Source organism: Anolis sagrei, chromosome 5, assembly GCF_037176765.1.
Source record: "Anolis sagrei isolate rAnoSag1 chromosome 5, rAnoSag1.mat, whole genome shotgun sequence".
In the NCBI taxonomy this organism is placed as follows: domain Eukaryota; kingdom Metazoa; phylum Chordata; class Lepidosauria; order Squamata; family Dactyloidae; genus Anolis; species Anolis sagrei.
In genome coordinates, this window is record NC_090025.1 from 70,281,122 (window position 1) to 70,298,405 (window position 17,284).

The 17,284-nt window shown below is 38.3% G+C and overlaps 1 protein-coding gene across 5 annotated transcripts in view; it reads left to right on the forward strand.

Moving 5' to 3' along the window:
• Nucleotides 1-17,284, forward strand: part of MTUS1 (microtubule associated scaffold protein 1) — a 132,953-nt gene that overhangs the window by 98,759 nt on the left and 16,910 nt on the right. For all 5 annotated transcript variants that reach the window (XM_060778570.2, XM_060778571.2, XM_060778572.2 and 2 more), the window contains 2 exons: nt 3,671-3,888; nt 14,932-14,998. In XM_060778570.2, the coding sequence (XP_060634553.2) occupies nt 3,671-3,888; nt 14,932-14,998 (285 nt within the window). The remainder of the gene's footprint in view (nt 1-3,670; nt 3,889-14,931; nt 14,999-17,284) is intronic.

Genomic DNA, 17,284 nt, shown 5'->3' on the forward strand with positions numbered 1-17,284 from the left:
ATGTCAGTCTTTTAAGAATGAGAAGCTCAGATCTTAAAGTAGTTCAAAGGTACCTAAGATTAGCTGCTTATAAAACACAGATATTCATTTGTAGTGATGGGCTTATTGGGTATCAACCAGGTTAACACTGGCTAATCCGGAGCAATACAGAAGAAGAGATTTGACTCCTTTAATCTAACAGGAGTCTGCAATGTATTGGTTTGTTGACTCATCCAGGCAGTTCATAGCTTTCTCAACTTGAAATTTTCTCTCTCTCTCTCTCTCTCTCTCTCTCTCTTTCTCTCTCAATCCTTTGTAGTTTGGCCTAAGAACTGCTGTCTGGGGAGAGACAGACTTCAGAACCAGGGAGTTCGATATGTCCTCCAAATTATACCCTTCTTACGTTCTTTATATATTGAAATAGATCCAAAGCGTTCAAAGCCTTAAAGCTGTTTGTATGAGTCTATACTAGGAATTTGTGCAGATGACTACATGCAGACTGTGATTGTTTTTGCATTACCTCCAGCCTTTCACATATGACAACAAGATCAGACTGCGCTCAAGATAGCCATAACTATTAACACCCAGGCTACAAGAGGCAGTAGCATTTGTCTCTTGCCTAAGCCACATGTCAAATTCAGGTCAGCAGATCGAATCTGGTCCCCCCACCCTCCGTCATGCCGTTTTATGTGGCTCTTCAGATACTAGACTACATACTCCTGTATTGCGCACATAACTAGAGCTGATGGGACTTGTGATATAGTAACATCGTTCTGTTTAATCAGGATATTTCAGTTTTAATTTAAAAACAAGACTTGTGGATATGATTTGTAACTTTAAAGTATCCTTTGACTTTTCCCCAACCTCAGAGCCATTGGGATGCAATTCCTATTGTTCCCAGTCCACATGGCAGATAATAAAAAATGATGGCAGCTGTCATTCAATAACATCTGAGGACCCAAATTGAGTAAAAACAAAAGAACATTGACCAATATTATATCTATCTATCTATCTCTGGTCCTGTTTATCTATGGATTCTCCATCTATGGATTCAACGACCCTTTGAAGTCAACCATAAGGCCCTAGATGAAAATGACTTGACACCCTGGCCTAAGCCTACAGCAAAGAGCAAAAATCTGCCTTCTCCTCTCCTCTCCTCCTGAGTTTATTGAATGCAAACGACTTTCAAACCTTGTGGCAATAGAAATAAGTTGTGAACAAAGTGGGGAAGGAGAATGAGGAAGAAACTGGGGCATTTTAAAAACAGGTGAAAATTCAGCAGGACTTTACCAGCTAAATCGGAAAAGTTAGAGGGCATTTCTTTTATATCACTCTGATCAGGAGACTGGACTCAAAACAATCCTCGAGACATGATAGTCAGTTGCACTGTGCAGAGTCTTATGGGACATGGTAATCTTTGGGCAAAAAATTAGCACAGATCCAGTTTTTGTGGGGTCAGAGGTACAGATGTGACAATGAGGAAGTTCAGTCTCCTTAGGGTCCAATAGACAGGTAGTGTGCACCCATCTGCCTACTGCTACCCACTCCTGCTCTATAGTGTAAGTTCAAAGTGTTTGTCATTTGGTGTTATAGAAACCTACATAGTTGATTAAAGTTTGTCTAATGGAATCAAAATTTCATTTAATTCATTATATTAAATGAAATTCTGGAATTGATCCATCAAGTATTTAGGTATTTTCTTTAATAAATGTGTTTCGTTTATGGAATTTCTGCTATAAAAAGCACAATATGTTTACTATTTTGTGTCAGACTTGGTAGTTTGATTTCAGCTTAAGAGCTAGACTTAGTTTATCATAGGTTTATCAGTCTGACCCACACTTCAACGTTTCTATTCAAGTTTAGGTCCGACGGATAAACTGTGATAATTAGAGGGTGAGCAAAAGAATTATTATATTGCTCCATCTTGCTTGGAACATAATTTGAAATAATTACAAGGATTGTAGATGCTATCATTCCAGAATCTGTTTCATTCAAATCAAAAGTGACGTCTTCAACCTCAACCTGGCCAACATCCAATGAATTTCCTAATTCATTCTTTTTCTTAATGAAGAAGATACGTGTGATTGCAAGGGTCTTCTGTGCACCCCTTATGTATCCTCTTGGCACCCTTCTAACTTAAAATGTCTCAAACTATATATTAATATGCAGACTAGTCTCCTAACATATTTTAAGACTACAGTAATTCTAAATTTTCAAAAATTCCATTGATTTGAAGATTGCTGTAGTGCCTTTGTGGAATGAGATTATAACAAGGCAACAAGAATATAAAAATGAAGAAAAACTTCTGCAAATATAAATTGATCTTCTAGCTCTATGTGTGATGTCAGGCAGTGTTTTCTCAACTTTTATGTAAACACCACATTTGTTGTAAGACACGTGCCAAAAACTCAATACAACCTCCGTTGCTGCGTCTGCTGAGGGTTTTTTTGGGGGGTGGGGGTGGGGGTGGGTGCTTTCTTGGCAAAAGAAAGCCAGATAGGGTTTCAGAAATCTCCTTCTTCAGCTTTGGTGTTAATGGCACTAAAAGATCTGTATCTTTGATGTTGATGACTAATTTTTTCCTAATTGTCAATGAATCAACATTCCATGAAAGTTTTTACAGTTTTTGTAATGTATGTCTATGAAACTCAAAGCACCTGAAATCAAAGGCAGTACTTGTCTGGAAGCACTTTTGTTTGATGGCAAGTGTGTTATGTTATAATTGGAAAGGACTTTCAGAGTGTTCACATATATCTATTGTGCAAATGTCATGTTAGATATGCCCTATAGTGCTTTTTCTCCAATTAAATTATTATACTTTGTAGTATTTGTGATTGCTATGTTTAGCAGAGCTACTGTATTCCAGGCCCCTTCTACACTGCCATATAATCAAAATAATCCATATTATCCGCTTTGAACTGGATTATATGAGTCTACACTGTCTTATGTTCCAGCTCAAAGGAGATCGTCTGGATTTTAAATGGCAATGTAGAAGGGATCCCAGATAGGTATACCGATACTTAAGGTATGGGTGGCAACATTGTGGTTCTTTAAATATTGGACAACATTGTATTGGCGTAGGCTTTCATTGCCGGAATTACTGGGTTGTTGTAAGTTTTTCAGGCTGTATGGCCATGTTCCAGAAGCATTCTCTCCTGATGTTTCGCCTGCATTTATGGCAGGCATCCTCAGAAGTTGTGAGGTCTTGGATAACAGTTCCCCATTAGCTATGAGTTGTTCAAGTCCAAAAACATCAGGATAATGGCATTTTTCTAGCTCTTGACCTTAAGGTAAAGCTACTGAAGCAGAAGCAAAGGTTGGAAGCATTTTGTTTAGATCCAAATAAAGTAGACCCACTGAAACAATTAACAATGGCTGAGTCGAAATATAGGTAAATCCCACTGATTCTATGGTCTACTATAATCGGGACTGACAATAGGATTTTAGCCAATGTGTGAAAACTGAATGCCATTAGGTTCCTATAAATGGATGAGCTGCAGTATTATTTGCAATGGAAGATTTTGCTGAAAATCTGCAAAAAATATAAAACATTAAAGTTTTGAATTATGTGATAACTGCTATGCTTGTGGAAAGCATCAAAACACATAACTTGTTAATGAATGACTAGATCATAGTTTATTTGTATTGTGTTTTGTAACCAACAGTGTTATTTTTGTCCCCTTTTCTGCAGTTGACAAGGGCAAGCAGAAGAGTCCTAAGAACTCATGCCTACAGACCCGGATTACTGGTGCAGTGCATCCCACAGAAACAAAAACACATGAGCTGACACAATACAAAAGAAAATGTGAAAACCAAAGTGGAATTATCCAACAACTGAAGAAATGTTTTGCAAGCAGCAATCGGAAGTTTGAAGCGTTAGCTCTTGTGATCCAACACATCCAGTCTGAGGTAAATTTTCTGGAGTTCTAAATATGTTTTTAATTGATGGTATTTGTTTGCTTCTTTGTCACCTTACCTAGTGAACTGCTTAGACTGTTTTTAAAACAGTTAGGAGGAATAATAGAAGCCTAGGGTTTAAATGCTATAGCAGAAATATGTGCATCCCCTTGCCATGTGTAGGGATCTCAAGATACCCTCAATTGGGATTTTTATTCATTTGAATTGGGCTTTTGACTCCCCTCCTTTAATTATTCAAAACATTGGAGAAGAAATTTATCCAATTGGCAAAGTTTCTGTGCTCCAATAATAACAATATACCTAGTAATGAGAGTGCATTTGATCCTATGTCCCATTTGAGGGTAGGCAAAGAGCAGGGAAGGTGTCACTCCTATCCCCTTTGAATAAGTGTTTTCGGTTTGGGTAGTGGTGACTATTCGCATATACAACCCTGGGCAGGTAGGTCTTTGGCTGGATCTACACTGCCCTGTATTCCAGAATCTCATTCTAGATTATCTGCTTTGTAGTGGATTATATGAGTCTACACTGCAAATAATCTGGGATAAGCAGAAAATCTGGGATCAGATCCTGGGATATAGAGCAGTGCATATCCACATTTATCACAGGTGTGGGCAAACTTTGGCCCTCCAGGTGTTTTGGACTGCAATCCCCACAATTCCTAATAGGAATTGTGAAAATTAAGTTCAAAACAAGTAATGAGCCAATGTTTGCCTGTGCCTGCTTTATCTCTATTATTGAAAATGATTTCATGGCATTGAGCACATTATGGAAGGTTTCAAAAGGCACTTTTAACATTATTGTGTGAAACGAAAAAGGATTAACAGGTTGGATTTGTATGTTGAATGTTGGACTGAAAATAATTTTTCTTATCCACCTCTTCTCATGGCTCGAGGCGGGACACAACATAGTTAAAGCGCATCATCATCAAAACATGTTAAAATACATGGAAGAATTTGAAATTCATAGTTAAAACAGATTGGGTAGGCCTGCCGGAAGAGCTGACTCTTGTGGTTTCTTCCAACTCTGAGTCTATGAGCAGTTACTAGACCTAGTTCAAAAAGGTCTAGTTCTAAAAGCAGTGATGTCATCAGTGTTTACTTGTGACATCTTTGTTGTCTTAGTAACTAACTGTCTATCCCAGCTGTCTCATTACCTTGATCTTGAGTAAGGATTGAGGCAGTTTCGTTGTGTCTTAAGGCAAAGGCGAAACTTTTGTGATGGGGTGCCAGTGCGCCAAACCCTTTCGCTCACGCTCCTCTAGGAGAGCAGCAGTAAGTCATTTAGTCTGGGCAATTTGCTCATTTACAAGACTGAAATGGAATATATAAATATGGACATAATAGTGTTATGCTTCTTTAATGCCATTTTAAATGTATTTATTATGTTTTAATTCTGTTTTTACCACACTGTTATTATTTAATTGGGTTTTTAAAAAGCTTTTGTATTGCACTTTTTAAACTTTTCTAATGTGAGATTGTTAGCCACCTTGAGTCCCCACAAGAGGAAGACAGGGTATAATTAAGTTATTAATAATATTAATAACAGTGCAATATAAAAACAATTTTTAAAGCACAGCATTCACCACCATTTAAGAAACTGGTTATTGGGTGTTGACTGAGGAAATCTATTATTTACAATAGCATTATACATTATACTTTTGTAATACAACTTTAGACATTTTTGGAATATCTTTGAATATATATGCATACATAAGGAGAGAGAATGAGAGAGAGAGGGAGGGAGAGGGAGAGGTGGAAAATTATTGTAAACACAACATAGTATGATATACATAAAGAGACAATGGCAGTCCCTGCATTACAATCATTCGACTTACAAATAATTAAGAACTGGGGTTGAGACAACAAAAACTGAGAGAAATCTAATCCTCAGAAGAGAAATTCACTCCTGAATTAACAACAAGCATTTTTTTTCAAAATCAAATTATCACTGGGAAGTGAGGTGAAATCTTCTGAGCGGGGACACAAATAGCAAAACTAACACCACAGGTGTGTTAGTCATTCCCTGTCATATTGAAGGGCACCCTGCTGGCACAGCGGGTTAAATCGCTGAGCTGCTGAACATGCTGACCAAAAGATTAGCAGTTCGAATCCAGTGAGTGGGGTGAGCTCCTGCTGTTAGCCCCAGCTTTTGCCAACCTAGCAGTTCAAAAACATGCAAATGTGAATAGATCAATAGGTATTGCATCTGCAGGAAGGTAACAGCTCTGCATGCAGTCATGCTGGCCACATGACCTTGGAGGTGTCTGTGGACAGCGCCGGCTCTTCAGCTTAGAAATGGAGATGAACACTCCCCAGAGTCAGACACAACTAGACTTAATGTCATGGGAAAACTTTATCTTTACTTACGCTATCCAAAGCTTGTGTGTGTAACTCCAGCCATATATATTTGGCTGGAGTTACAATTTAAAATGTACCTGTGTTCTGACTTACATACAAATGCAACATGGGGACTTTACCAGATCTTCTAATGTAGAATATTTATTGCTGAACCTCTTTTTGGTTTATAACAAAACAGCAGTGTGCTACTAGTACTTAGGAGCCATCTATCTGAAAGTAATCCTAGTTTGCTCCTGTGGTCACAATGGCAATGGTGCATGCTTTCTGCATTTTTTTTTAATCTTTAGATCTTGACATCTCCATTCCCCTTACCATGTTTAGAGACATCCTCAAGATACTCTCAATTGGGATATTTATTAATGGGAACTGGGCTTTTGACTACCTTCTTAATTACTCAAAACATCAGAGAAGAAATGTGTCCAATTGGCAAAGTGTCGTGCTCCAATAATGATAGCAAAGTGATAATAAATTTAAAGCAAAACGGAATGAGGTTGATTGGTGACCTCTTAAACCCAGGAAGGACAATTAAAGATTGGGAGACGATAAAAGATAAATGTGGATAAAGGATAAATAAATTTCCAATGTCTAGAGAGTTCCAAAACTTTATGTGTATGCGCAGGAAATGTGCATTTCAAAAAGACCACAAAGAAGAAACAGGTTTTGATGAAATTTTAAAATGGAAATTATAAAAGGAGAAAGACTTAGTGGGTTTCATATATAGGAAAATAGTTGAAAAACAATATAAACTGAAACCATTGGTGGAGATACGGAAAGAAGATCTAAACTGCAATGTGATAGACATTAAACACTGGATTAACTCAATCGAACAAATTAAACATATAAGGACTAAAGAAACACAATGGAAAACATTGACCAAATGGTATAGAACCCCACTTAAAATAGCCCATATAATTAAATCAACATCAAACCTATGTTGGCACAAATGTGGTGAAATTGGCTCTTTTATGCACATGTAGGATTGCCATAAGATACAAAAAAATTGTAATAAAATAAAGAGGTGGAAGAATTAGTAGGGCAAAATGGAGAGCTCAATAAAGGAAATTTTTTTTACCCAGGAAATAGATGGTAAAAGCATCATGGGCTAATATCATAAAATATATGATAGAAACTGCCAGAGCAACTATAGATCTGGGTTGGAAAGAGCATAGAAAATGGAAATTTTAAATGGTTTGAATATTTAGCAGACTTCATGCTCCAGGATTAAATTTCAAAAGGAGAATTAGTACACAACACGCTATTTCAGGAAGAATTGGGGTTCAAATGGGAAATGTTGATAGCTACAGTAAAAGGAAAAATAAAATATAAAGAATTGGAATTATACAATCTTCATGATTGATTGATCAATTAAAATATCACTTGAATTGAGGATACAACTGTTCCCGGAGGGTAGGGGGCAAGGTGGGAGGAACAAAAACCATTGGGACATGAGTGGGAGATAAGTATGGAATTGGTAAGGTTAAGAAAATTGGACCTATCAAACTGAAAGAAATTGTGAGTGGAATATCATTATTAGTTCATTCTATTTGACCTTGCCAAATTGTTATTGAGATTTCTATCATTCTGCTTGTGTTTACAATAAAAAATTAAAATGGTTTTAAAAAACCAGGAATGATAGTTTGCCTACTAATGACAGTGCATTTGATCCTATGTTCCATCTGATGGTAGGGAAAGAGCAGGAAAAGTGTCATTTCTACCTCCTTTGAATAAGTGTTTTGGTTTGGATAGTGGTGACTGGATTTCCCCATATAGAGACCTGAGGCAGATACAGGCATTATTGCAGGCATGGGCAAACTTTGGCCCTCCAGGTGTTTTGGACTGCAACTCCCACAATTCCTAACACCTGGTAGGCTGTTAGGAATTGTGGGAGTTATAATCCAAAACATCTGGAGGGCCAAAGTTTGCCCATGCCTGCTTTATCTCTATTGCTGAAAATGTTTTTATGGCATTGAGCACATGGAATATTTCAAAAGGCACATTTAACATTGTGTGAAAGGAATTAGCAGGGTTTGGACTTGGATGTTGAATGTTGGAATGAAAATAATAACAACAACAATACATTTTATTTATTATCCACCTGTTCTCATGGCTCAAGGCAGGGCACAATATAATTAAAATGCATAATCATAAAACATGTTAAAATACATGGAACAATTTTAAATTCATAGTTAAAACTGACCGGGTAAACCTGCTGAAAAAGATAGGTCTTCAGTTGTCTCTTAAATTTCAGCAGCTAATTTAACTGTTGGAACTCTTCCAGGAAATCGTTCTATAGTCATGGGGATAGATTTTACTTGGGAAAGAAGGAGGTGCACTCATCAATTTTCCCCAACTTAAAGTGAGTAGAACCTGGGCTTCAAAGTAAAGGCACCAGACCATTAAAATACAGAAGTAAATGTCCATATACCAGATTTTCTAATGTAGAATATTTATTGCTGAATATTTATTGCTCTTTTAGGTTTATAACAAAGCAGCAATGAGCTACTAGTACTTAGGAGCCATCTATCTGGAAGTAATCCTAGTTTTCTCCTGTGGTCACAATGGTGATGATACATTGAGCATTTTTCACCCCCATTCAAATTAATGCAAAACTATTTGCGAGGGAACAGGTGTCTGTAGGCTGAGGAAGCAAACTCGATGGCTTCCTGTTATCGGGTACTCATTTTTCACGTTAATGCACCGTTCTTTTTAATGTAAGAGAGTGCCAACTTTATTTTCCCTCAACACAATTCCCATCCCTGTCTTCAAAACAGAAACCAAGTATTTTCTTTTAACCAGTAGTAGTAGATTTGAAGAATACTGGTAAGATGTTAATAAAAGCCCATAAGGAACTGGGGAGTGAACTTTTCTACAAAAATAATGGAACCATCCAGAATGGCAGTTTTCAAAACTTGAAAAAAGAACCTCACAAAATTCAGAGTGAAGATAGTAAACTGATGCTGTTCCTTCCCACCCATGTAACTGGAAACAGTAGTGTGTTCGCTATAATGCATTGTGACAGAATGGAAATTGAAGTATCTGTTGATCTGATATGCTAGTAAATGTTCTGGTTTTCTGGAACTTACTGATCTTGCATTCTTGTAAATTAATTCTTGCATTCCGGGATGAGCAGTCTCCTACTTTATCATATGTTGGCATAATCCTTTTATGAGACTTGAGTTGGTAGCCTTTAAAAGTGGGGAAAGAAAATAATGTGTGAGTACAAGATGGAGGGGCATAATGGGGTCGGGAAAGGAGCCAGGACTGTGTACTAGTCATATGTCAAAAACCACATAGGAAGTGCATAATCTGTGGCTCAGTGATAGAATGCTTTGGGTAAATACGTGTCCAGATTCAGTTGCTTATCTTCAGATAAGTCAGAAAAACTCTTTAACCATAGTGGCAAAACATCACCAGTCAGCATTGACAGCACTGGGCTGGATGAACCAAAAATCCTATTGTGTATAAAGCCATTTTCTGTGGTACTAGAGAATAAAGTCAAAGATGAAATTCAGAATTTTTTTTCATTAGCCAGCCCTTTTCTGCTGCACATCCGATATTAACTTCTTCTATAGAAGATAGAGCAAGAATTGGTTGCTTACTGAATTCTTGTTCATACTTTAAGAACCTCTAACCACAGCACCAGGGAGCCCCCGGTGGTGCAGCGAGTTAAACCACTGAGCTGCTTAACTTGCTGACCAAAACGTTGCGGTTCAGATCCGGGGAGCAGAGTGAGCTCCCGCTGTTAGCCTCAGCTTCTGCCAACCTAGCAGTTTGAAAATATGCAAATGTGAATAGATCAGTAGGTACCACTTCAGCAGGAAGGTAATGGCGGCCATGCAGCATGCCGGCAATATGACCTTGGAGGCATCTATGGACAACGCCAACTCTTTGGCTTAGAAATGGAGATGAGCACTATCCTCCAGAGTTAGACTTAATGTCAAGGGGAAAACTTTACCCAACCATAGAACTGGTGCCCATAATTTCACCTACCTTATAACTAGGATTATTTTTTTTTTGGGTCGTCCAGTTGATTCCATGGTATGCTTCCCTCAGAGGGTTGTGTTAAGAGCAGGGGTCCTCAGACCTTTTACACAGAGGGCCAGGTCACAGTCCCTCAAACTGTTGAAGGGCTGGATTGTAATTTGAAAAAAACATGAATGAATTCCTATCCACACTGCACATATTTTATTTGTAGTGCAAAAAATAAAAAGCAAGTAAAAACAATACAATAATTAAAATGAAGAACAATTTTAACAAATAGTAGTTTTAACAAATTAGTAGTTTGTTAAAACTACTTTGTTGAACTACTAATTTTAACAAATTAGTAGTTCAATGGGAAGTGTGGGCCTGCTTTTGGCTGATGACATAGAATTGTTGTTGTAGTTGTGTGCTTTCAAGTCGTTTCAGACATAGGTTGACCCTGAGCGAGGGCCGGATAAATGACCTTGGAGGGCTGTATCTGGCCCACTGGCCTTAGTTTGAGGACCCCTACGTTAGAGGATCCAACAAATTCCTAGAGATGATGCCTCTCTTGGAATCTCTTGGTCCGCCAGTGCCACTCTGTGGTATGCTGGGGCTAGAGGTCAGGGAATTTAATGGCGTTTGGTTGTATCCATGGTTTCAGAAAACAGCAGACCAGCTTGGAATATTTCTCCTGCTGATATAGGGGTCTTACTGTGTTCATCTCCAAAGTTGTATTTTTTTATTAAGTGCAAGGTTTGTTAGATTATGTTATTCAGATATACTAGTGCCACTGATAAAAAAAGCACCTTTTTCCTATTGTATAATCATAGGGTTGGAAGAGACCTCTAAGGGTCATCCAGACCAACCTCCTGCCATGCAGGAACACACAAACAAAGCCCTCCCAACAGATGGCCATTGAGCCTCTCCTTAAAACCCCCCAGAGAAGGAGACTCCACCACCCTCCAAGACAGCATATTCAACTGTCAAACAGCTCTTACCATCAGGAAGTAATTCCTAGTTTGTTCCATGTCCTACTTTCTGGAGCAGCAGAAAATAAGCTTGTACCCTCCCCAATGAGACATCTTTTCGTATAGCCCTGTTTTCATCTAACAAATGTTTTCAGCACATGCTTAATGTTCCTTGATTTTGTTTGCCCCCATCTCCAGCTTTATTATTGAAATATTTTAGCCAGTTCTGTTTGTAACTTGAAAGATGAAATCTCATTGCAAGATAGGTACATTAAAATATATCATCTGAACAGTGGGCCATTCATTTATTTATCTCATGGGTGGATCCCTACTATACTGCCCCCAGATTTCTAAGAACAATGCCTTAGCTGTTGCTGTTACCCAGGGTTTGTAGGAGTGGCTAGCCACTAACCGGGTTATCAGATAAGTGGATTTTTCTTATTCTGTGTTTTAAACCAAGTTGCAGTTGGAATGAATATTCTGAAAGTAACCAATGTATTCTCAAGGTGGAGCTTTCTCTCTTGTCTGTCTGCATGGCCGTCCTTGTTCTTGGAATATACTTACCAGAGTTTCTTGTATATATGTTACTCATAAATTGAAATTATTAATATTATTTATTCATAAGGCTGTTACATTCAATGCACACACAGACTTGTATACAAACATAGAAACTGCTATACTAATCTTTCCATATGCATCCTAAACAGCTTCAAATATATATTAATATTCACCTCACAGTGGAGAAACGGAGGCAAAAGGCTGACTTTCTCGGAGCCACCTGTCAGTGTATAGCCAAGCAAGGATTTGGCTTCAAACTCTTACATTTATATAGATTGCATTTGTCAATGCACATTTGACCTTCAAATTCCAAAAATTGCACCAGTTTCCCATGTCAGGTTTGGTTTTTGAGATACAGAATATTAATGAAACCAAAATCACTGTTTTGGATGGTAACAACATAATCAATGCTAAAATACTCATGTAGACATCATTTCATTTGCTCATATATCTTGATCCAAGTGGGCCATCCCCTCCAACGAACAGTAATTTAAGCCCATTGCACATGCTGTCTTCTATCATGTAAAGCAGAGCTTTGCAAACATTTCATGTTGGTGACACACTTTTTAGATATGCCTCATTTCACAACACAGTAATTCAGTTTTCCTAGCAAATCGGAGGTTAAACCAATCCCTTGTAAGAGGCACATTCCTAAATTGGGGGTGCAACATCTCTGATGAAAACCTTTCATTTATATATATATTTAAAAATATGTGATTTATTCCTTATTTCACATAGATTCAGAGGGGGGAGCCCCCGGTGGCGCAGTGGGTTAAAGCCCTGTGCCGGCAGGACTGAAGACCGACAGGTCGCAGGTTCGAATCCGGGGAGAGGCAGATGAGCTCCCTCTATCAGCTCCAGCTCCTCATGCAGGGACATGAGAGAAGCCTCCCACAAGGATGATAAAACATCAAATAATCCGGGCGTCCCCTTGGCATCGTACTTGCAGACAGCCAATTCTCTCACACCAGAAGCGACTTGTAGTTTCTCAGGTCGCTCCTGACACAACAAAAAATAGATTCAGAGGATATTTGTTACGTTCACACAGCACACTAATGTGTCGCTACACACATGTTGGAAAGTCTGATGTAAAGCAGTGGATAAAGTCAGCCTCCTATATTTATGAATTCTATATCCACAGGTTCAACCATTCATGGCTTGAAAATATTTTTTTAATCCAGAAAGAAGTCCTTGATTTTGCCATATTATATAACGGATAACATTTTATCACTATATATAGTGGGACTTACCTATCCATGGAGTTTGGCATCCAGAGGGGATCCTGAACCCAAATCTCAAAAATGGCAACGGCCCACTGTCCATTCTTGGGTCGAGCTACAAAAGAAATAATATAGTAAATATGGTCAGAGTCTCTTTCTACTTTCTCCTCCTTTCAAGTCACATCACGTTTTCCTCCTTTTATAAATTAAGAGTGAAAGCCTAGAGTCATTAATTCAGAAAAGCTAAAAATAAGATCCATTATCTGTAGAGGTGGTCAGGATGTTTTCCCTGCCCTCTCTCCCTCCCCTCCCTTTCCCTGCCCCACTGTATGAGCTGATATTTGAGTAAGTGGCAATCGATCTTCGTAATGTCTGGTTCTCATTTTTCAAAAACGAAAGGGCTGTGGCTTTAAGTAATCACTGACTGCTTGTGCCAAGTGCCGGAGCTGCAGTGTCTGCCTCTGTGTTGGGGGAGAGACCAGTCGAAGAAGTACGGTTACTGTGTACAGCAGGATGAAGTCTGGCTGAGGGAGGCAGGGTCCCGAGGAACACTACCTAGGAGGGAGTTAAATGTGGCCTGACCAGTTTGGTTTGTGGCCCTGCCTGCCACCTGTACACTCCTGCCGCGTGGTGTGCGCAGGGGGCAGAGGAAGAGAAGCTGGAGCAGAGGCTCTGCAATGGGCTGCTCAAGCAGCAAAATGTGCCTGTATTCTCAGTGTGCTGCAAAAAAGGTAATTAGTATTTGTTTGGGAGTGCTCCGCTGGAACAGCGTCAAGGAGTTTTGAGCTGTGCTTTGCTGCAAGCAAGGTGAAAATGCTTCCAGCAGCAAGGGGACTTCTTGGAAGGCTGGATCTTGGGATCTCTGCAGTGTGGTTTTGTCCACAGCAGTGACCGCATCTTGGAAATAAAGGTTAGGTTGAAATACTGGCTGATACTAGATTTATGTGGGTGCTTCTTGAGTCTAATTAACTAAAACTCTTTAGTAGACAGGCTAGAGTACATTTGGTAGACTGGAAAGAAAACCCTACACAGTAGATTTTTAGTTAACTGGCATCCATGGGGATTAGTAGATGCTGAATAAATGTTGTTTCTGGTTGAGAATTACTATTAAAATAGATCTAATTAATTCTTTATCCCATATGATACCATAACATAAACTCTATATTGATATGAATATTGAAATGCAGTAATTAAAAGTAAATAAAGGCAAATTTAACTTAATATAACACAGTTTTATTATATTATACATATATTTTAATGTTTATTCAAAGTATTATGTCTATGATTCTTTGCCCGTTGCTTGAGAGTTCCAATTAACTGAGAGTCTACTGTACTTCTCTTCTGTTTTGTAATATTTAAATTACAGACTGGTTTTTGTGCTAATGTTGTGTCACATACCCTGGGAGGGGGATGCGAACTTGGTATTTTCTTTAAAATTTTGATTCATTCAGAAACTTGTACCCTCTGGCTCTTAAATTTTGCATTGGGGTTTATCATTCCATAGAAAACTAAGCATTCACTGTTAAAGCTCATGTTTATCTTTGTTACAAAGTACATTACACTTAATGTTTATCTTTGTGTTATTTCCTCAAAGTTACAGAAGCGTGTGCCTTGGAGCCTAGAAAGTTTGTTGAATACTAGTTAAACACTGTATATTATTCCTTGGAGTTCCTTTATTCATCTTTCAAATTAAAATACTAGGGACATTCAGTTAAAGAAATGTTCAAGGACTTTATGCAACCAGTTTCAGGGGTGTTATTTAAACCTACCAGCTTCTTTGCTGCTTCCTGAACTCAGGGCCATCTGTGTTTTTCTAACATTGTCCTCAGTGATTCATATCTTGGCTTCTCTTTCCTTCCTCTTGTCTTTCTGCAGATACCCTGCAAGTTAATTATTGGTAAGTGTCATGTTTTCTGCTTGGGATGTTCATTAACGTGATGTGTCTCTTTGTTGTTGTTTTTTCCACAGAGAGATGAACTGTTAAAGCAAAATAAAGATTTGCTACTGGATATTGTCAATGCTCGTGGAGATTACGGTAAGAGCATCCTAACTTGTGCTGCCTTTCATTTCAAAATAAAATAAAGGAAATGCAGCATCAAAACTGACTTAAGAGACCATAGGTCATAGTATCGAATCACTTCAATCTAATTCCCTGACTACATTCTATCCAAACATGTTTGATGTACATTTCTCTGAAGTCTCAACTGTGTGACCCTGAACTTATTTCCATTCCTGGCACCAACTTGACTAAGCTTTCCAGATGCATCTCTGAAAAAAAATGTATCTGATGCCCATGCATGCTCAAAAAATATTGCATTTTATTCATTGCAATATAGCACCCTGAGATTGTGAGATGACAGACTTGAAATGCTTGATAAGGAAAAAGAAAAGTCTCAGTAAACAGATTAAATGCTTCAAGTCAACATAATAGATGACCATGGTGTTTAAAATTATCTAAAATAAGAAAATGCTGAAATTTGAAAAATGAAGGTATGCCTTTTGAGAGGGCAATAGAATGCTAACCTTTCAAATAGAAGCTGTTTATTATAAAATGGTCAAGAAAATGCAGTATTTATCAGTTCACATCTTGCCACAACTTATTAGATGACTTTAGCTAAGGTTCTGGCCTTAGCTTCCCCTTCCTCTGTAATGTGGAGATAAGATTGGCCTAATTTAGTTTGAATCAGTGAGATCAGCTAAGGTATTCGACATCACTGGAGAAATGTACTATCTTAAAGTGACTAATTTTGAACCTGTGAAATATCATTAAAATACGCACTTCATTTTCATTCCAGGTATATGAAAGCTTTTGTCCCCTCATTAACAGAATAATTAATCATGTTTTCAAAGCAGGATAGTTTTCTGTTTAATAGCTTGACTGAGTTTTTTGGTGTGTGGTATATTATACTTTGAAACGTATAGTTACCACTTAAATGATAACATGTTGCCCGTATGAAGTAATGGTTTGAGTGTTAGATTAGGTTGCAGAGAAACCAAGATTCAAATCCCCTTTCAATCGTGAAAACCCACTAGGTGGCCTTAGGCAAATCACACTCTGTCAGCCTCAAAGGAAGGCAAAGGCAACCCCCCACTGAACAAATTCTGCCAAGAAAATCCCATGATAGGGGGTTGCCTTAGAGCAGTGGTTCCCAACTTTGGGCCCCTAGGTGTTTTGGACTTTAGCTCCCACAGTTCCTAACAGCTGGTAAGCTGGCTGGGATTTCTGGTAGTTGAAGTCCAAAATGCCTGGTGGTCCAAAAGTTGGGAACCACTGCCTTAGAGCCACACCATATCAACAATTACTTCAAGGCACACAACAGCAACAAAAACAACAAAAGTGTTATCAAAAGTTTGTAGTAAAATAATAGAATTGGGAAAGACAAGAGTCATCCAGTCCAACCCCTTCCATGCAAAAATACGTAATCAGTGGGCTAGATAAAGGGTTTTCTCTTGTGATCCATAAATGTCTCTATTTTGAAAATAAACTATATAAATTAGCATAATTTCTTAAAACCATCCTTGTAGCTAAACACACCTCCACTTTCGGACAAATGATCTCAGCTGGGTAAGCGTGAAATAGCAGGAAAGTAATTCTTAAAATACGGTAATTTGAAAGGGGCCATGTTCTCAGACAACTACATTGATGTAGCGGTTTGAGCGTCTGACTACTTTGAAAACCAGGTTTCTATTCTCCATTTGGTCATGAAAACCCACTGGATATCTGTATGATATTATGGCCTTCATAGCATCAAAACAAGTACAAGTGCAAATTTGAGTTAGGCTGTTTTTGAGTCCAGCCGTTCTGACAAACGACATGGTAGAATGGTTTGAGCTTGAATTGTGAGCTGGAGCTTGGCCATGAAAATCCACTGGATAGCCTTGAGCAAGTCACACTATCTCAGTCTCAGAGGAAGGCAAAGACAAACTCTCTCTGATTCAATCCTTCCAAGAAAACACTGTGATAGGTTTGACTAAGATAGAGATGAATGCTCAAATTCTCCTAATGTGCTTCATGGATCAGAGAAGCATTGAATCAGGATATGATTTGTCCATCGTGTGTTGTGTTGTAGCCTACATACGATACATAACTGTGATGGTACATGATGTATTTACAGTGAGATCTTGACTTAAGAGTTTAATTTGTTCAGTGACTGAGCTTTTCATGCAACATGCCCTTCTCTCAAAATGAATTTTCCAATTGAAATGCTATTAATCCATTCTGCCCGCCCTGCCCCCCCGCCCCCCAATTTTGTTACGTGTTTTTGAATAAGAAAATGAATGCACATTCACATGGAACAATACAAAAGAAAGATAAACTTTA